This window comes from Centrocercus urophasianus, unplaced genomic scaffold, assembly GCF_019232065.1.
Source record: "Centrocercus urophasianus isolate 14NV4802_14NV808 unplaced genomic scaffold, USGS_Curo_1.0 seq_12, whole genome shotgun sequence".
In the NCBI taxonomy this organism is placed as follows: domain Eukaryota; kingdom Metazoa; phylum Chordata; class Aves; order Galliformes; family Phasianidae; genus Centrocercus; species Centrocercus urophasianus.
The window spans coordinates 2,871,895-2,887,723 of record NW_024884364.1 but is presented as its reverse complement, the minus strand read 5'-3'; the positions used below and the strand labels follow the sequence as shown (position 1 = coordinate 2,887,723).

At 44.0% G+C, this 15,829-nt stretch overlaps 1 protein-coding gene across 1 annotated transcript; it reads left to right on the top strand.

Annotated features, from left to right (window-relative positions):
- Positions 1-443: 443 nt before the first annotated feature.
- On the top strand, positions 444-9,193 carry HSD3B1 (hydroxy-delta-5-steroid dehydrogenase, 3 beta- and steroid delta-isomerase 1). Its single transcript, XM_042810533.1, has 4 exons — positions 444-479; positions 710-921; positions 4,995-5,159; positions 8,268-9,193. Exons 2-4 carry the CDS (start codon positions 768-770, stop codon positions 9,080-9,082), a joined length of 1,134 nt encoding a protein of 377 aa, XP_042666467.1. The 5' UTR covers positions 444-479; positions 710-767; the 3' UTR covers positions 9,083-9,193.
- The last annotated feature ends 6,636 nt before the right edge of the window (positions 9,194-15,829 follow it).

The following is a 15,829-nucleotide window of genomic DNA, read 5'->3' as shown; positions in this document are numbered from 1 at the left end:
CCAGCAGCTAAAATTTAACCACTCTAAACTTCAGACCATTTCATCAATCTAAAAGCCTCACATATTCCAGACAAATAAAAAATCTTCTGTTTTGCACAGAGTGAGAAACCCTTAATGTAATGCGGGAGCTCAGCATCCAGAAAGACTCTGCAAATAGTATGAACAGCTACTCCTTCTATTTACATTTAATGTTCTCTCCCTTATTACTATTATAGAAGCAAGCACAGCTAGAGAATGATTAGAACAAGGATTTTTGCTCCTAGGATATAGGACCAAGTCTAATTGGGTGTTCAGACCCAATTGCACCAAGGACATTCCACTCTGAAAGAGGAGGGGTGGAAGTACCATATTTGTAGCAAAGGAGACGTGTGAGAGGGAGGGGAATCAAAGTGGTGTGGTGCATAAATACAGCCACAGCCTTCTGAATGCTAGAGAGGAGGAACCAAAGCGGACATTGGTGGGGTTTATTAAGCACTGAGGTCGAGCACTTTCAGATAAGTTAACGTCCTCGGTTTGTAATAGTTCATAAATAGATTTTACTTTGCATGGGAAAGTAGCATAGGCTGCTACTGGGTAGCAGTAGCTAGCAAAAGGAAGAAATGCTTTAGAAACTGTTGTTTAATGTGAGGGTCGGTTTGCTTTCCAATAATCTCTCTTTCTGTTTTTTGATCTGTCTCTGGAGATTGACGCCCCATGTTTGTTTTCTCAGGCAGGAGGTGACTAGAGCACTCAAAGCTCTACAGAGACAAAGAGGAGCAACCAAAGCAATGTCACTGGCAGGGGTAAGCTGCCTGGTGACTGGCGCAGGAGGGTTCCTTGGCCGGAGGATTGTTTGCTTACTGCTGGAAGAAGATGAGGCGCTGGCTGAGATCCGGCTGCTGGACAAAGCCTTCAGCAGGGAGGCACTCTGGAGTTTTGGAAGTGAGTACCATCTTGTGAGCATGGTGAGCTATGAGTACGCATGGTTCTGGCTCAGGTGGATGGTTGGAAGTCCTTACCTCTCACTCAAACCCAGCTTTGTTGGCAAAGATTTTCTTTCAAGGAAGTTTTGCTTTATTTCTATCTCTCTCTCTCTCTCCAGCACAGAAATCAGTCATAAGACTTGATAGCAAGAGTTTTCTTCACCAGGCCCTGAAGGTTCACTAAAACCAATGTACTGATAGTGCAGCAAACAAACTGCCTTCAGCCTGGCTTTCCCTTTGCACTCTCAGCACTGGCTGAGGTTTCTGTGGATATAGCTTAAAATTTGATTATTATTATTGCAGTTGCTTGGAGGGCAGAAAATTTGTGATATGCACTGAAGAGACAGGACCCATTTCAAAGGGCAAGCCAGAACTTTGTTTCTTTGAATGGGCTGGAAACAGCATAAAAGAGAAGTACATTCACTGTCAGCAGCAGTCTGTGGTAGAGAAAGCAGCTCAGAAAACTATTTTGTACTTCACTGTACCCCATTTCCTGGGATCTTGAGCACCTCTATAACAAGCCACATGGGTACCTAATCATATCCTTTAGTGCCTATCTGACTGGACATTTAACTGACATGCATTCTTTCATTACATCATACCCTCAAAGCTATTCTTCCCCCATGCTGACATTACCTTTGTGGGAACCTTTATGGAATACCCCAATATAATTCACTTAAGAGCCACAATCTCTCTACAAAGTGCTTAAGTGCCATTGAAAAGTAGTAACAGTACACCATAAACCTGGTGCAAATTGTGCAAGCATTCAGAATGGCTTTATATGACCTTTATGAAACTTCCTTCTCATTAAATCTCATTCACCATTCCTCTGTGGATTTGCTAGATGCCCTTGAGCTTTGCAGCAGCCCTTTCTGCTCTTTTCCAGGCAGGTCCCACAGTGTCAAAGCCTGCAGCTGCACGGGCTCTGGCAGCACCAGTAGCGTGTGTGAACACAGTTCGGCTGGGCTGCAGCAGTTCTTTTGTGTTCACAGAAAAGAGCTGTGCCCTCTTTCCCCCTCCTCCCCCTTCCCTTCCCAGAATATTGCCCAGTCACTGCCTTCTTTCGCTCTTGTTACATTCCTGATGCCTATCTGAACCTGAGCTGTTCAGAACCAGCTCAGGAAAAATCAGAGCTTTCTTTCCCCCTTCTTTTCCTCCCACAGACAGGCACTAAGTACAGCTGGCATGCAGTTCAGCTGTGTTTTAACTTCTATACGCTGCTGCACTTTGACTATTGGTCCTTCTGTTTCTATGAGCTTCTGTAGCTAAATGTCTTCAAGTGCCTGTGCTCAGGACATCTGATGTAGCTTCCCACTATTCCCCTTCAAGCCCTTCCCTAGAACAGCAATCCCTCCTCCAAACGCAAAGCTACTGCAGACGTGGGGCTGAAATCTTCTCACCTCCAATATTTTCACTGCAGTGACTTTGGCTTACTGGCACACATTTGGATTTATTGAACACCCAGGAGCAGAACCGAGTCACTTTCTGTCTGACTGTCTGACCGAGTCACTTTCTGTCTCCCAGTCCCTTATGTTTGGAACATTGTGCAGAGTCAGGTTCATGGTTAATAAGACACAGGAGCATGTGCAAGTTGCAGCTCTTTGTGCCAGTTTCTGCTGAGGGCACTCAAGGACGCTTGTCTTTTACTGAAGCAAGTTTCCTGCTGAGACTTATACAATCACACCCAGTCCATATAGAACAGTGGCATTTGTTGTCTTCCACACCCATAGGGAGGCTGGCAGAGTCCCCTCAATGTAATGTGCTGCAAGCTGGGACCTGCCCAGTTGTACTGTGTGGTTGAGAATTAATGTGGTATGGAACAAGGTAGTTGGTGCCACAGGTTTTCTACCTCTCATTTCCATGACATCATTTCTCTGGTTTCAGTTATGCAGTTCTTTTTGTTTACAAGTATGCTTGCAGCTCAGGTTTTTGCACTACTAATCCAGAGATGCTCCAAAGTAGAGGAAAAGTAGAGGGAGAAGGAAGGAATGGTGCTTTGTTGTTTTTAGTTTTCTTGTTGTTTTGGCTTGGTTTGGTGTTTTTTTTCTTCTTCACCCTGTACTTTTGTTGGGAGAAAGTTGGGAAGTCTCCTGGCTTTTAGTTCAATGTGGTAGATTTGCCTTTTTCGCCGTATTCAAAAAGAAATGTAAAGTAGTTGTGGAAAAACTCAGCAGCTGAAATGGGAACAGAATAAACATCTCAGCCTCCCTGGGTTAAAGAAACTAATAGCCTGCATTGCCCTTTACATATGAAAGTGTGATGCAGTTTTCAATTTTGTCCTGTGAATGAGTGAATTTAGATCTTTAACGAACCATTTAATGAACTTCAATGAACCATCAATTTACCCAGGAAAGTAGAAAGCTCTCATGTACAGGACATCATAGGAAAAAAGAAAGAGAGTTTGTAATAATCTGACTGGATTTTTGAGTCAGACACTGCTCATGACAGGACGTTGTATTTTACTAAGTAAACATTACGTTTCCAAACAGAAACTACCATGTAGCAAGTGGAAAGCACTGCTTGCAACTCAGCTTCTTATAACCACAACTTCAATTGCAAGCCCAAGCAAAGCACAAAGCAGCTGGACCGCAGCTTTCCAACGACTGATACCCACCATCTCTGTGATCAGATTTATAAAAGGCAGTTCCTTTTATATTTTTCCTGAGAGCTTTGATTTTCATGTGTAAAACCCTCAATTTGCTTAGCTTATGCCCAGCCACAGTAACCACTCTAAAGTACATGTATGTCAGAATTTACATTGTGAAAATCACACAGTTCAGTCCTTTGGATTAGTGCATCCCCACAAAGTATTACTCGTGGAGGGCATCCCTCTATGGACTATGCAAAGACTAATATTTGTTCGAGCAAATCTACCAGATGCTTCACAAAAAGCCTATCTCCATCCATACGGGTAGAGATCAGTGTAAACCACCTGAAAACAGAGCCCTAGGAAATAAGTGTGCTCTGTAAAATTAAAGAGCACAGGACGGTGCATGTGAGTGATTGCGGTGGGAGAGCAGCAGCTTTAAATTTAGTGAGTTTTTGGAAACACTGAGCAATTAGGCTCTTGTTCCATATTCCAGATTGAGAGGATGTAAAAAAATAAGGCCCTCAGACTTGTTGTGACAGAACAATTGTTAAACTAAGGCAGGATTAAATCCTGTTAGGTTATGAGATGAAGAGAGAAAACCACTGGAAGTGGTATCTCACACTCAGTTCCACGTCTCAGCAGCTGTGTCTGTCAGTGTTTCTCCATTGAAGATATGGGGTAAAATCCTGCCTGCTTCAGAACCAGTGACAAAACAGTAGCATGCACACAATTTTAGCCATGGCTGAGGTTAAAAGCTATGTAAATTAATCAAGTCCTTGCCTTATGTACATTCACTGAAGCTGGAAGAAGACACAGCATCTGTCTGTGCCTGGGGAGCCCTCTAGTGTATGCATAGCAAATCTGGGTGAGGACTTGCTGTGAAGACACCACGTCCTTAGAAGACACAGTTTGCTGAGAAAATCTCTCCCCTGACAAAGCTGCAGGCAGGTCACCAGATTCCCAGCAGAGCAGCATGGCTTCAGTCTGTAAGTTCCTCTGTGCCTCCTGTGGGTGGAGAGGGATCATTCTTCACCTTCAAGACGGGAGCACACAGTGTCTGGCTGTTTGGTGCTTGGGTTAATACTTTAATAAGAAGCCAGCCTCTAGAACATATATAGCTAGAGCTGCTCCCCTTGTGAAATTTAAAATAGATCAGTTTCATACCTGAAGGTCCCTGCTGGCAGTGGAAAGGATTTCTTATTATTTTCTTTTTTTTTTTTTAAATATATATATAAGGAATTACATTGAATATGGCTCTGAAAGTGTGGTAAGTGATGCAACATAGGCCTTATAGCTCTGCAGTTAGCCCCTGACATTACAGCCATTGGAAAATGCCTTCTGTTTCACCAGCTTCAGCAAGCACACAGCCCTCCATCACTTCTGCCAGCACTCACATTAGGATCCCTAGAAGGACTTTGCTTTGTTTTCTGCTGCCTCTGCAGAATTCCAGGGCAAGACTGAGGTGAAAATCCTGGAAGGGGACATCCGAGATGTGGAGTTCCTGCACCGTGCCTGTCAGGGGGTCTCGCTCGTCATCCACACAGCATCCATCATCGATACCCTGGGCCTCGTGGAGAAGCAGCTGCTCTGGGAAGTCAACGTGACAGGTGAGAGGGCAAAACACCTTCCTCAGGCCCCTGCCTGTCACAAAATTTCACTATATTCCCTAAAAGAAAAAGTTAATCCTCATCCCTCTGATCCACAAACCCTCTGTGCTGTGAATGTGCACTGCCTGCCTTCTGTGCATACTGATGCTTCAGCTCCTAGGTGAGGATATGGGGAAGATGTTCTTATTGACATGAAAAACTTTCTTGGTTCTTTGTTCTTCTCTACCACAAATGAAGGACCTCCTCTGTAGAAATACGCAAAACACATTTCTACAGACTACACTTTTATATTGACTGCACACCCATGTCCAGAGTAAGAGAGTAGTCTTTGTAGTTGTATTGTCGCTCTTACACGCATTCTAAAACAGTGGGATGGCATTTTGGTTGTTTCAGCCTGGCCCATCACCTGTATATTCAGTTTCCAGACCCTTTCATTTCTGGTCTGTCAGAGCTGCAGATTGGCAGGGACCACAAATTGGAGCCCAGTAGGTAGCTGTTAAGGACCCTGCTGGAGAGAAGGTCAAAAAGGCAAGATCCTGTAAAGCCGTCCATTGTGTGGTAAGAAAAAATAAATATACAGGAGGAGTAGTTCAGAGAGATAATTTGTCCTGCTACAATCTGTTGTTGTTGTTGTTGTTTTAACAAGATCTGATGATAAATATCAAAGTTCTCTTCCCTTTTCCCTTCCATATCCACTCTGATGCTCTTTCGGCTTTCTGCCCAACCAAGACACTGCTAAGTACTTCACAAGCATTAGGATTAAAGTTTTCCTTCTCCCAGAAATATAACATTTATAACAAAAATGTGTCCAGGAACCAGATGTGCGTGTTCACAAACCAGAACAGAAACAAACAAAAAAAATCCATTCAATTCCCAATGAATTTTTGATTTAAATCTTCCTGGCTTCTAATTTGGACATACAAACATAGGATACTTAGCAGGGGAAAGTTCCTAGATCTTATATTCCACAAACTGGAGCAATCTGGGTGTGAGTGAATCCCTCAAGGGAACTGGCAAAGCCTGAGTACGTGTAAGGGATGGGTCCAATCCCTGTGAGAGGTTGGCCTTCTTTGGCAACCATATTCTCAAGTGGGAACCTCCCCACTTCAGGCCTTTTGAATGGGATCCCTAGAAAGAAATGCAACAAAGCAAGCCCACGTGGTATCTCCAAATTCAAACCTCATGTCAAAGTGTGAGAAGATCAATAAATTGTGAGTTAAATTTGCCATGATGTGGAGATTGTCTCATATTTCACACAAAGCCTCAAGGATAGAGTATCCAATTAGGAAGAGAAAGGAAACAAATTAAATTTTTAGGAGAAAAGGAATGAAAAAAATAAGTAATTGTAATCCAGCAATGTACTCTCTGTGAATCAGATCCTCAGGTCTATGTTTAGTCCTTGTTCTTGCAATATTGACTCGGAAGGAAGACGGACTTTGCTCAATTCCAATTTGCAGATCGGGTCCATGGAAGGCTTACCTTATGACATGATACAGGAAAGATGCTTAAATTCTCATTACTGTAAGAAGCTTTTCATGTTTTACCACACAGCCTTTATTTTCAAATAAAGCACTTTTTATTCGGGTGAAATTGAACCCAAAAGGATAGCAACTGCCATGATAATGCTATGTTTGTTATTTTAAACTTGCTTTCCATTTGATTTTACCCAGTTCTTCCGTACCTTTCCACTTTCCTACATTTTTAGAACAGCGCTGATAGCAGGAATAGTTAATTAAACTATTAATTTTTAGATTAATGTAATTTAATCATTACTTTTTGAGAAGATCCTGGCCTGTGTGTTACCTAAACACAGTGATTTGCTTGGATTTACTTTTCATGTGACTTTATTCCCAGCTGTGTAACTTTTAATTCTTTGTACTGCTTTAGTTTTTCCTACAGCCTCACCCAGATTAACACTGCATTTGTTTCAACATCTCTTATTTTCTTGTTCAAGTTGGAAAACAGAATTTTTGTGCCCTAACAATTTAAATTCTTTTCATCCCTTCTTCATTAATGGAGCCATATTTTGCTGGCAACATTTCTCACTCCTTTGAACCACTTCTATCACTATATTTTCCTTTGCAATGCTTTGTGTTGCCTTTGGTCGTTGTCCTCATAGACTGAGAAGACTTGCTAACATACTTGTGTGCCTTACTGCAAACACAGGATTTTACCCTCCAGGTTTTTAGCGTTATCTTTCTGATTTTGGTTTACTGTTTCATGTCCATAGATTTTCAAACCTCTGAGCTGTATCTTCTCTTTCAAAGGCACTGTCTCTTTCATCTGTAATGTCTCTCATTACACCATGCACAACATATAAGGTGATTTCTGCCTCAAAACTCAGAAGAAAAAAGAGTCAGTTTTTAATTCAAACAAAATACTAAAATATCTCTTACCTCTCCTACCCTTGAGACAAGCATTATTATAGGATGTTGAAAGTAAGAAATCCCACATTTTGAAAACATTATACAAAAAGTCACATTACGAGCAGCTGCAGTGAAGTTAAAAGCAAAAGCCAGGATATTCCAGAAATGGAAGCACACACATTAATCTGTGGTTTTTGATTACCTGATATCATGTGTCGTTCTGACATGAGGTCTTTCTCTTCAAGCCCTCCTCTGATTCCCTTTGAATGATGGATGAACTCCCATTGGGTGAAGTTTTGAAGCAAACCATCAGGTTCCACATTCATTGTGTCCCTGCTTAGAAACCACCCAGGAGCATCCTTAAGCCTAGGAAGCAAAGTATTCAGCATATGCCATAGAAAACTGATGAGGCTTGTGACATTGTGTTGATGGAGCAACATTTTACTCAAGCATAAAAAAGCAACCCACAGAATTAAAATGAAACGTTCATTCCTGTAAAACTTCTGCAGCTACACTGACACCACTTTAGGACAGGTTCAGGGGAGGCCTGGTATCAATGAACATGTCCAGCTCAGGACAGGATTCCTACCGCTGTAGAGAGAGGAGATCTGGCGGAGCTCAGGCCAGAGATGCTGTCCTTGACCTAATAGGTCCACCTTTCTCTACCTGGGAAGCTCCAGCTGGAGCCTATTTCAGTTAACTCAGCTACATACCTCCTAACTTCCATATTTCTCTTTTGAAGGTACTCAGATGCTGCTGGAGGCATGTGCTCGTGGTAATGTTCAGCACTTCATCTATACCAGCACCATAGAGGTAGCAGGCCCAAACTGCAAGGGTGACCCAATTTTCAACGGTGATGAAGATACACCTTATGAGAGTACATCCAAATTTCCTTATGCTCAGAGCAAGAGGCTGGCAGAGGAATCTGTGCTGAAGGCAGATGGCCAGATGTTGAAGGATGGAGGCATGCTCGTGACCTGTGCCCTGAGATCCATGTACATTTTTGGAGAAGGATGTCCATTTCTTCAAGGTCATTTGGATAAGTGCCTGCTGAATAAAAACGTCTACCTGCGTTTCTCCAGGAAGGAGGCTTTAGTAAACCCTGTGTATGTGGGGAACATTGCCTGGGCACACGTGCAGGTGGCCAAAGCTTTGCAGGTCCCACAGAAAGCCAGACACATCAGGGGGCAGTTCTACTACATCTCAGATGACACTCCTCACATGAGCTACGCAGACCTAAATTACGAGCTGACCAAGGAGCTGGGCTTTGGAATTGAGCCCTGGCTCCCCATGCCTCTGACAATTCTGTATTACTTCTCACTGCTGCTGGAGATCGTGAGCTTCATGCTCAGGCCCTTTGTTAGATACATCCCCTCAACCAACCGCCACCTGGTCACTCTGCTGAACACCCCCTTCACTTTCTCATACAGAAAGGCACAAAGGGATTTTGGCTACGTGCCCCGCTATACGTGGGAAGAGGCAAAGAGGTACACCAGCCAGTGGATTGCCTCCATCGTCCCACAGAGGAGGGAGTACTTAAAAAGCAAGAAAGCCTAAATGCTAAGAAGAGCAGAGGGCTGCCTCACCAAGGCTGGTCCCTCATGAACCAGAAGGCAGCTGGGTAAACAGCAACAGCAAATAACTACCCAGTGTTTAATTGAAAAGAGAAAAAAACAAAGTGTAACAGCAGCCTCAATCATCCCCAGAACCAAAATAAATAAAGGTGAAATGTCTGTTTGTTTGTCAAGAACAGTCTGATCAGGTAATGTAGTTGTAATCATCTGTAATCATGTAAACATCAAGTAATGTTATTGTATAGTCTTAGTCCTACACTTGGGCAGCACGAAGATGTTGAATAAGACTCCACACAGCCCTTCTTCTGACTCCACGTATTCTTTAAGGCTTTTTAAAGTAATAAAGGCACAATTTGCTCTAGAAAGATGACTACAGTTTACGAGCGTGTTAAGCTATACCCAACTCATTCAGCATTACACAGCAGACAGAAGCCACTCGATAGCAAAAGCAGTCACTAATCTTGCTCACTTTTTCAAAAATGTTGCCCAGCTTTCTGCAGTACTGACAGTACAACCTGAGAGGAAATATGGGCAGAGTAAGCCAACAGCACAGGGTTCGGTGCAACATTATCTTTAATGAAGGCAGCTGTGTAGAGGGAAAGGAACGAAGTTATATCTGTTCTTCATCTCTTCTCATTTTCCTAGTTAAGATTTATCAAACTTGATGGCAGCCCAGGAGAACTAGAGCTGCAACGTGATGGAAAGGAGAAAAATACTGCAGGACAGCCTTGGTCACTGGGGACATTCTGCTGCAGATTAAAGATGTTTGAGAACACTGGAGAAATGACAAACATGGCTGAAAAGAAATGTAACACTATTTTCAGGTTTCACCTGGGAGCAGAGGTTAACATTAGCCAGTAGGTGCATGTGCATGTATCCCATTCCTGTGTTTTTTTCCTTCTGGCTCTGTGCAGCTTGTGTTGTGAAAGAAAACAACTGGTTCATTTTGTTTTGTTATGGTTTGGTTGTTTGTTTGGTTGTTTTTTTTGGGGGGGAGGAGGGGTTGGCTCAAACCTAGCTTTGTGAGGCCTTTTTTGATTTTGGATAAGAGATGTGTGTGTCTGTGGTAGTACTCTTATGGTTTGTATGGTGGGGCACCCTACACACACTATCCTGTGCAATTTCTATAGATTATAACAGTACTTGAACTCGCCAAACTAGTGCATATATCTCTCAGCTTTTGAATTGTTTTGGAAATGCTCAGATGGAAAATTCTATTCATATGTAACTTGGGAGCAACATGCAGTGATGTGGTGTGGTGTAAGTAATACCTTCACTCTGCCCAAATGGAGTACAACCAAGCCCAAGAAATATTTTGTAGCAGTTGTGGAATCCTTCCCTTTCTCTTACCCCCACCCTGCTTTCCATTATGCTTACTGGTGTTTTTTTTCCTTCCTCACCACCGTGGACGGTTATTTAAGCATGGATTTCAAGCAACCTTTGAGCCCCCAGGAGGTGTGAAAGGCACCACTCCCTGCTGACTGATCTGTTGGGCCACGGGTGTCACACCAATGGAGAGAGAAGAAGAATGAATAAAAGGGAAACTGAAAAGTGGAGGATAAAAGGCCCACCCTAAAATAAGTACTTTGGAGAAGAACTCCCAAAGAAAAAAAAACCTTGGACGGAGTAATTCCCTGAGGGGAAAAAGCACCCCTCCCTCCCCTCTCTGCCCCGTGGCCCGCTTGCTGCAAAGCTCCTTGGCTTTCTCCCATCCCCTGCAGTGATTGAACGAGTTCCTGGGATCAACAGCACCCACGGTGGTGACCACCTGTCTTCTTTCTGCAGAGACTCCTTGCTTTAATTTCCTACACGTTTTCTATCACCCATCTTCCCCATACTCCTGAGCAACTCGGATTTGTAATCAACTGGTTTGGCTAACATTCGACCCATTGTGTCTTCATCTCACCATCAGGTATACATGCACTAAAAGAGCCTCCTCTCCCTCCTATAAATTGGAGTGAGAACATAGGTCCAAAAATCTAGCAACTGTCTGAACAAATGCCTTTCCTGAACATAAAGTATGATTCAACATTTTATTCTTAAATCAACAGTTCAGTTGCTGAAAACAATTCTAAAAGATGGGATGCTCTGTTCAGGATGGTGTGAACAGAAACACTTTACCAGACTAGATTTCAGATATGCTGGCAGCTTAAAGTCTGTATTGATCTTAATTAATCAATGTCCTAGACATTACACTGTCCTAATGCAAACATCACCATTTTCTTTAGTAACATCTTAGTTTAACTAGGCAATATCCAAAGCAGTAGAATACTAGCAACCAGAACTTCCAGTCATATTCTGGGGACAGCGATATAAGCCATTTGAGATTCCATTGCAGGTTTTGCAAATTTTCAGCAAACTAGTTCTGCAAATGTTATTTGAATGAATGCCATTACTTCACTGAACATCTCTGTCAGAGCTTATCCGTTATTAACATGCACACAGATCTGTCTCACGCTGAAGAAGATCTATCCCTGCTGCACTGTGTGCTAGTAAGTCCTTTATAGAATGAGGAGGCTTGGAGATAGCTTGAAGGAGAAGTGACTTGCAGGAGAGATTTGGAGTTGCAAATGCATGGATAGAACCTACACCAAGAAAATTTCTGTGTGTGCTGAAGATCAAAAACAGACAAGAGGCATTTGTCTCACCTTATTCTGCTCAAGGTAGATGAGCAGCACATTGGTGTGAGGACTGTAAGGCAGCAGTGCTATCATTATGGCATGACCCACGTTCCTCAGCATTGAACTTAAAAGAATAGGAAATTTTTAATAAATATTTTAATTCTCCACTGAAGCCATGATTTGTTTGAATTGATCTCATGGGATCAATTTGCAAACGTTTAAGATGGTCTTCCACTCCCAAGCTGGGAGGATCAAATCCCTGCTGCTTAGCCCAGCTGTGTGATTTTCTGCACTTTTTTTAAGCCCAGGCTCCAGAATTAACCAAAATGAGGCCAAACCCATTCTGTATCAGGCAAAACACTGTTTAGCAACAGCAGCAGTCATCTCTCCCTCATCTGGATGCTAGCAACTGCACAATACACAAAGGTGGGAGTGTACTTCTGCTTTGCTTCTGTGCTAGCTTCAGCTGTCGAAGTCCGGATTGGTCCGAGGCCATGGAATTGTATTCACATTTCCTACAGTTTATCCAGAAGACTGGTAAATACAAGTCTCTTCTCTGCCCAGCAGGATTCTGAGGTGCAGAATATCTCTGGGTAAGAATGATTACCCCACGAAGGACAGTAAGTACTCACGGGCTACCTCTCAAGCCTGTCCATGTCTCTTGAGATGGCATCCCTTCCTTCTATTGTGTCAGCTGCATCACTCAGCTTGGTGTCATATGCAAACTTGCTAAGAGTGTTCTTGATTCCATTATCTACATCACTGGTAAAGATGCTGAAGAGCACCGGTCCCAAGACAGAAACCTGGGGACACCACTCACGACTGGCCTCCACCTGGACATAGAGCTAGTGGTAACAACCCTCTGGCTGCAGCCTTCCAACCAAATCTTTCACCCCCAAACAGCAAAGCCTTCCAAGCCTTCTCTCTCCAATTTATAGATGAGGATGAGATGTGGCTCCCAAGTCCCATGGGCCTTGCACAAGTCTGGGTAGGTGACATCAGTTGCTCTTCCTTTGTCCACTGATGCTGTCAACCCACTGTAGAAGGCCACCATACTAGTCAGGCACAATCTGCCCTTGGTGAAGCTGTGCTGCCTGTCTCAGATCACATTTCAGAACTGCCACAAGGAACAATGGACAAGTGAAATTTGTTCTACTCTGAGCACAGCACAGCAGACTCTGTCTATAAGGAATGGCTGAGACAGGCATGTTTTGTAATGTTCAAGTTTCCTGGCTTCTAGGGACTTGATCTGAGCCCTCTTAATATACTACTGACATGATTACAGAGAGAAAGCAGTTACTTCTGTCATGATTTCCTTTACCCTGTTCTATCAGTTCATGGCATTGCTATATATGAGGGAAGGGAAATAAGAAAATGTCACCGTGGGGCTCAATAAGCTTCTGTCACATGCAACATGATTCACTGCAAATTGACCTACCAACAGCATTTCCCACTAAATTACATTCCTCAGTACGTCTAAATGTTTCTTGAATAGCTCCAAGGATGATGACTTGTCATGGTTCTATGTTTTTATGGTTTCAGTATTCCACATCAAAACATCATGTAGTGTACGGGGTATTAAAGTGTCACTGCCCCAATCCCAGGTACCTATCCCTGTACATTACAGCAGTCACGGGATCTGGCCCTTCTGGATGGGGGGGGCGCTCTCTTGCTGCCTGGCAGTGGGTGCTGGAGGGTGCTTTCCTAGCCGTTCCAAGCTTTTCAGGTTTGAATCAGTCCTGGGGGCTCTCTCTCTCTTGTCTGATTTATTAATCTCAATTTCAATTAAATTGTATGTGTTGTGTTATTTTGTATTCCGGTATTATAGTAAAATAAGTTTTCCTCCATAGATTGTTGCCGCTGTTCTTTTCCTCCCTTCCTTCCTTCCCATTTTTGTGGGACTGGGGTGGGGGGGGAGGGCAGAGGCCTGTCGCCCCTGTCACGGACGTAGATTGATCTGGTCAACTCCGTGACAGATTTTTGGCGCCCAACGTGGGGCGATACAGCAGAAGAAGTCTTTACGAAAGGAGAGCGAATAATCCAAATTCTTCTGAGCACTGGTTTTGCTATTAAGCAAAGCAAAGTGAAAGGACCTGCCCAGGAAATTCAGTTCCTAGGCATAAAGTGGCAAGATGGCCGTTGTCACATCCCGACAGATGTGATCAACAAAATCACTGCTATGTCTCTACCCACTAGCAAAAGAGAGACACAATCTTTTCTGGGTGCAGTGGGCTTTTGGAGAATGCATGTTCCAAACTACAGCCTCATTGTAAGCCCCCTTTATTATGTGACGCGAATGAGAAATGAGTTTACATGGGGCCCTGAGCAGCAGCAGGCTTTTGAACAGATTAAACAGGAGATAGCCCGTGCCGTGGCCCTAGGGCCAGTACGGACGGGACAGGGTATAAAGAACATCCTCTACACTGCTGCTGGAGAGAACGGTCCCACTTGGAGTTTGTGGCAAAGAGCCTCAGGAGAGACCCGAGGCCGACCTCTGGGATTCTGGAGTCGAGCCTACAGGGGGTCAGAAGAGCACTACACTCCAACTGAAAAGGAGATCTTAGCTGCTTATGAGGGGGTTCGGGCTGCTTCTGAAGTAGTCGGTACTGACACACAGCTCCTTCTGGCACCTCGACTGCCAGTGCTGAACTGGATGTTTAAAGGAAAGGTTCCCTCCACCCATCATGCTACTGATGCCACTTGGAGTAAGTGGATTGCACTGATTACACAATGAGCGCGGATGGGGAACCTCAGCCGTCCAGGAATTCTAGAGGTCATCATGGACTGACCTGAAGGTAAAAAGTTTGGAACACCACTGGGAGAAGAAGTATCACATGCTAAAGAGGCCCCACCATACAATGAACTACCAGAGAATGAAAATAAATATGCCCTGTTCACAGATGGATCGTGTCGTATTGTGGGAAAGCATTGCAGATGGAAATCTGCTGTGTGGAGCCCCACACGACAAGCTGCAGAGGCCACTGAAGGGAAAGGAGAATCGAGCCAATTTGCAGAGGTAAAGGCTGTCCAGCTGGCCTTAGATGTCGCTGAACGGGAGAGGTGGCCAATGCTCTGTCTTTACACTGACTCATGGATGGTAGCAAATGCCTTATGGGGGTGGTTACAGCAGTGGGAGCAAAATAACTGGCAAAGAAGGGGTAAACCTATTTGGGCTGCTGAACTGTGGAAAGACATTGCTGCCTGAATAAAGAATATGGTTGTGAAGGTGCGTCATGTAGATGCTCATGTGCCCAAGAGTCGGGCTACTGAAGAACAGCAAAACAGCCATCAGGTAGACCGAGCTGCCAGAATTGAGGTGGCTTAAATAGACCTGGACTGGCAGAACAAGGGTGAACTATTCCTAGCTCGGTGGGCCCATGAGACCTCAGGTCATCAAGGGAGAGATGCAACATACAAATGGGCTAGAGACCGAGGGGTGGACTTAACTATGGAAGCCATTGCACAGGTTATTCATAACTGTGAAACATGTGCCATCATCAAACAAGCCAAGAGGATGAAACCTCTCTGGGAGGAAGGGCGATGGCAAAAGTACAAATATGGGGAGGCATGGCAGGTTGATTATATCACCTTGCCACGATCTCGCAATGGTGAGCATTATGTGCTTACTATGGTGGAGGCAACCACTGGGTGGCTTGAAACATATGCAGTACCCCATGCTACCGCCCGAAACACCATATTGGGTCTCGAGAAACAAGTCCTGTGGCGACATGGCACCCCAGAAAGGATTGAGTCAGATAATGGGACTCATTTCAAAAATTCTCTTGTAAATACTTGGGCCAAAGATCATGGTATTGAGTGGATTTACCATATTCCCTATCCTGCACCAGCCTCTGGTAAAATTGAACGATACAATGGATCCACCACCTCCCCAGGCAGCTCATTTCTGCACCTGACCACCCTCTTGAAGGAGTAGCATTTCCTAATGTTCAACTCGAAACTCCCCTGCTACAGCTTGAGGCCATTCCCTAGTCCTAACGCTAAGGATATGGGAGAAGAGACCAAGCCCCACCACACCACAGCCTCCCTTCAGGTGCAGAGTGAGATAGGGTCTCCCCTGACTCCCCTCCAGGCTATGAAATCCCAGCTTC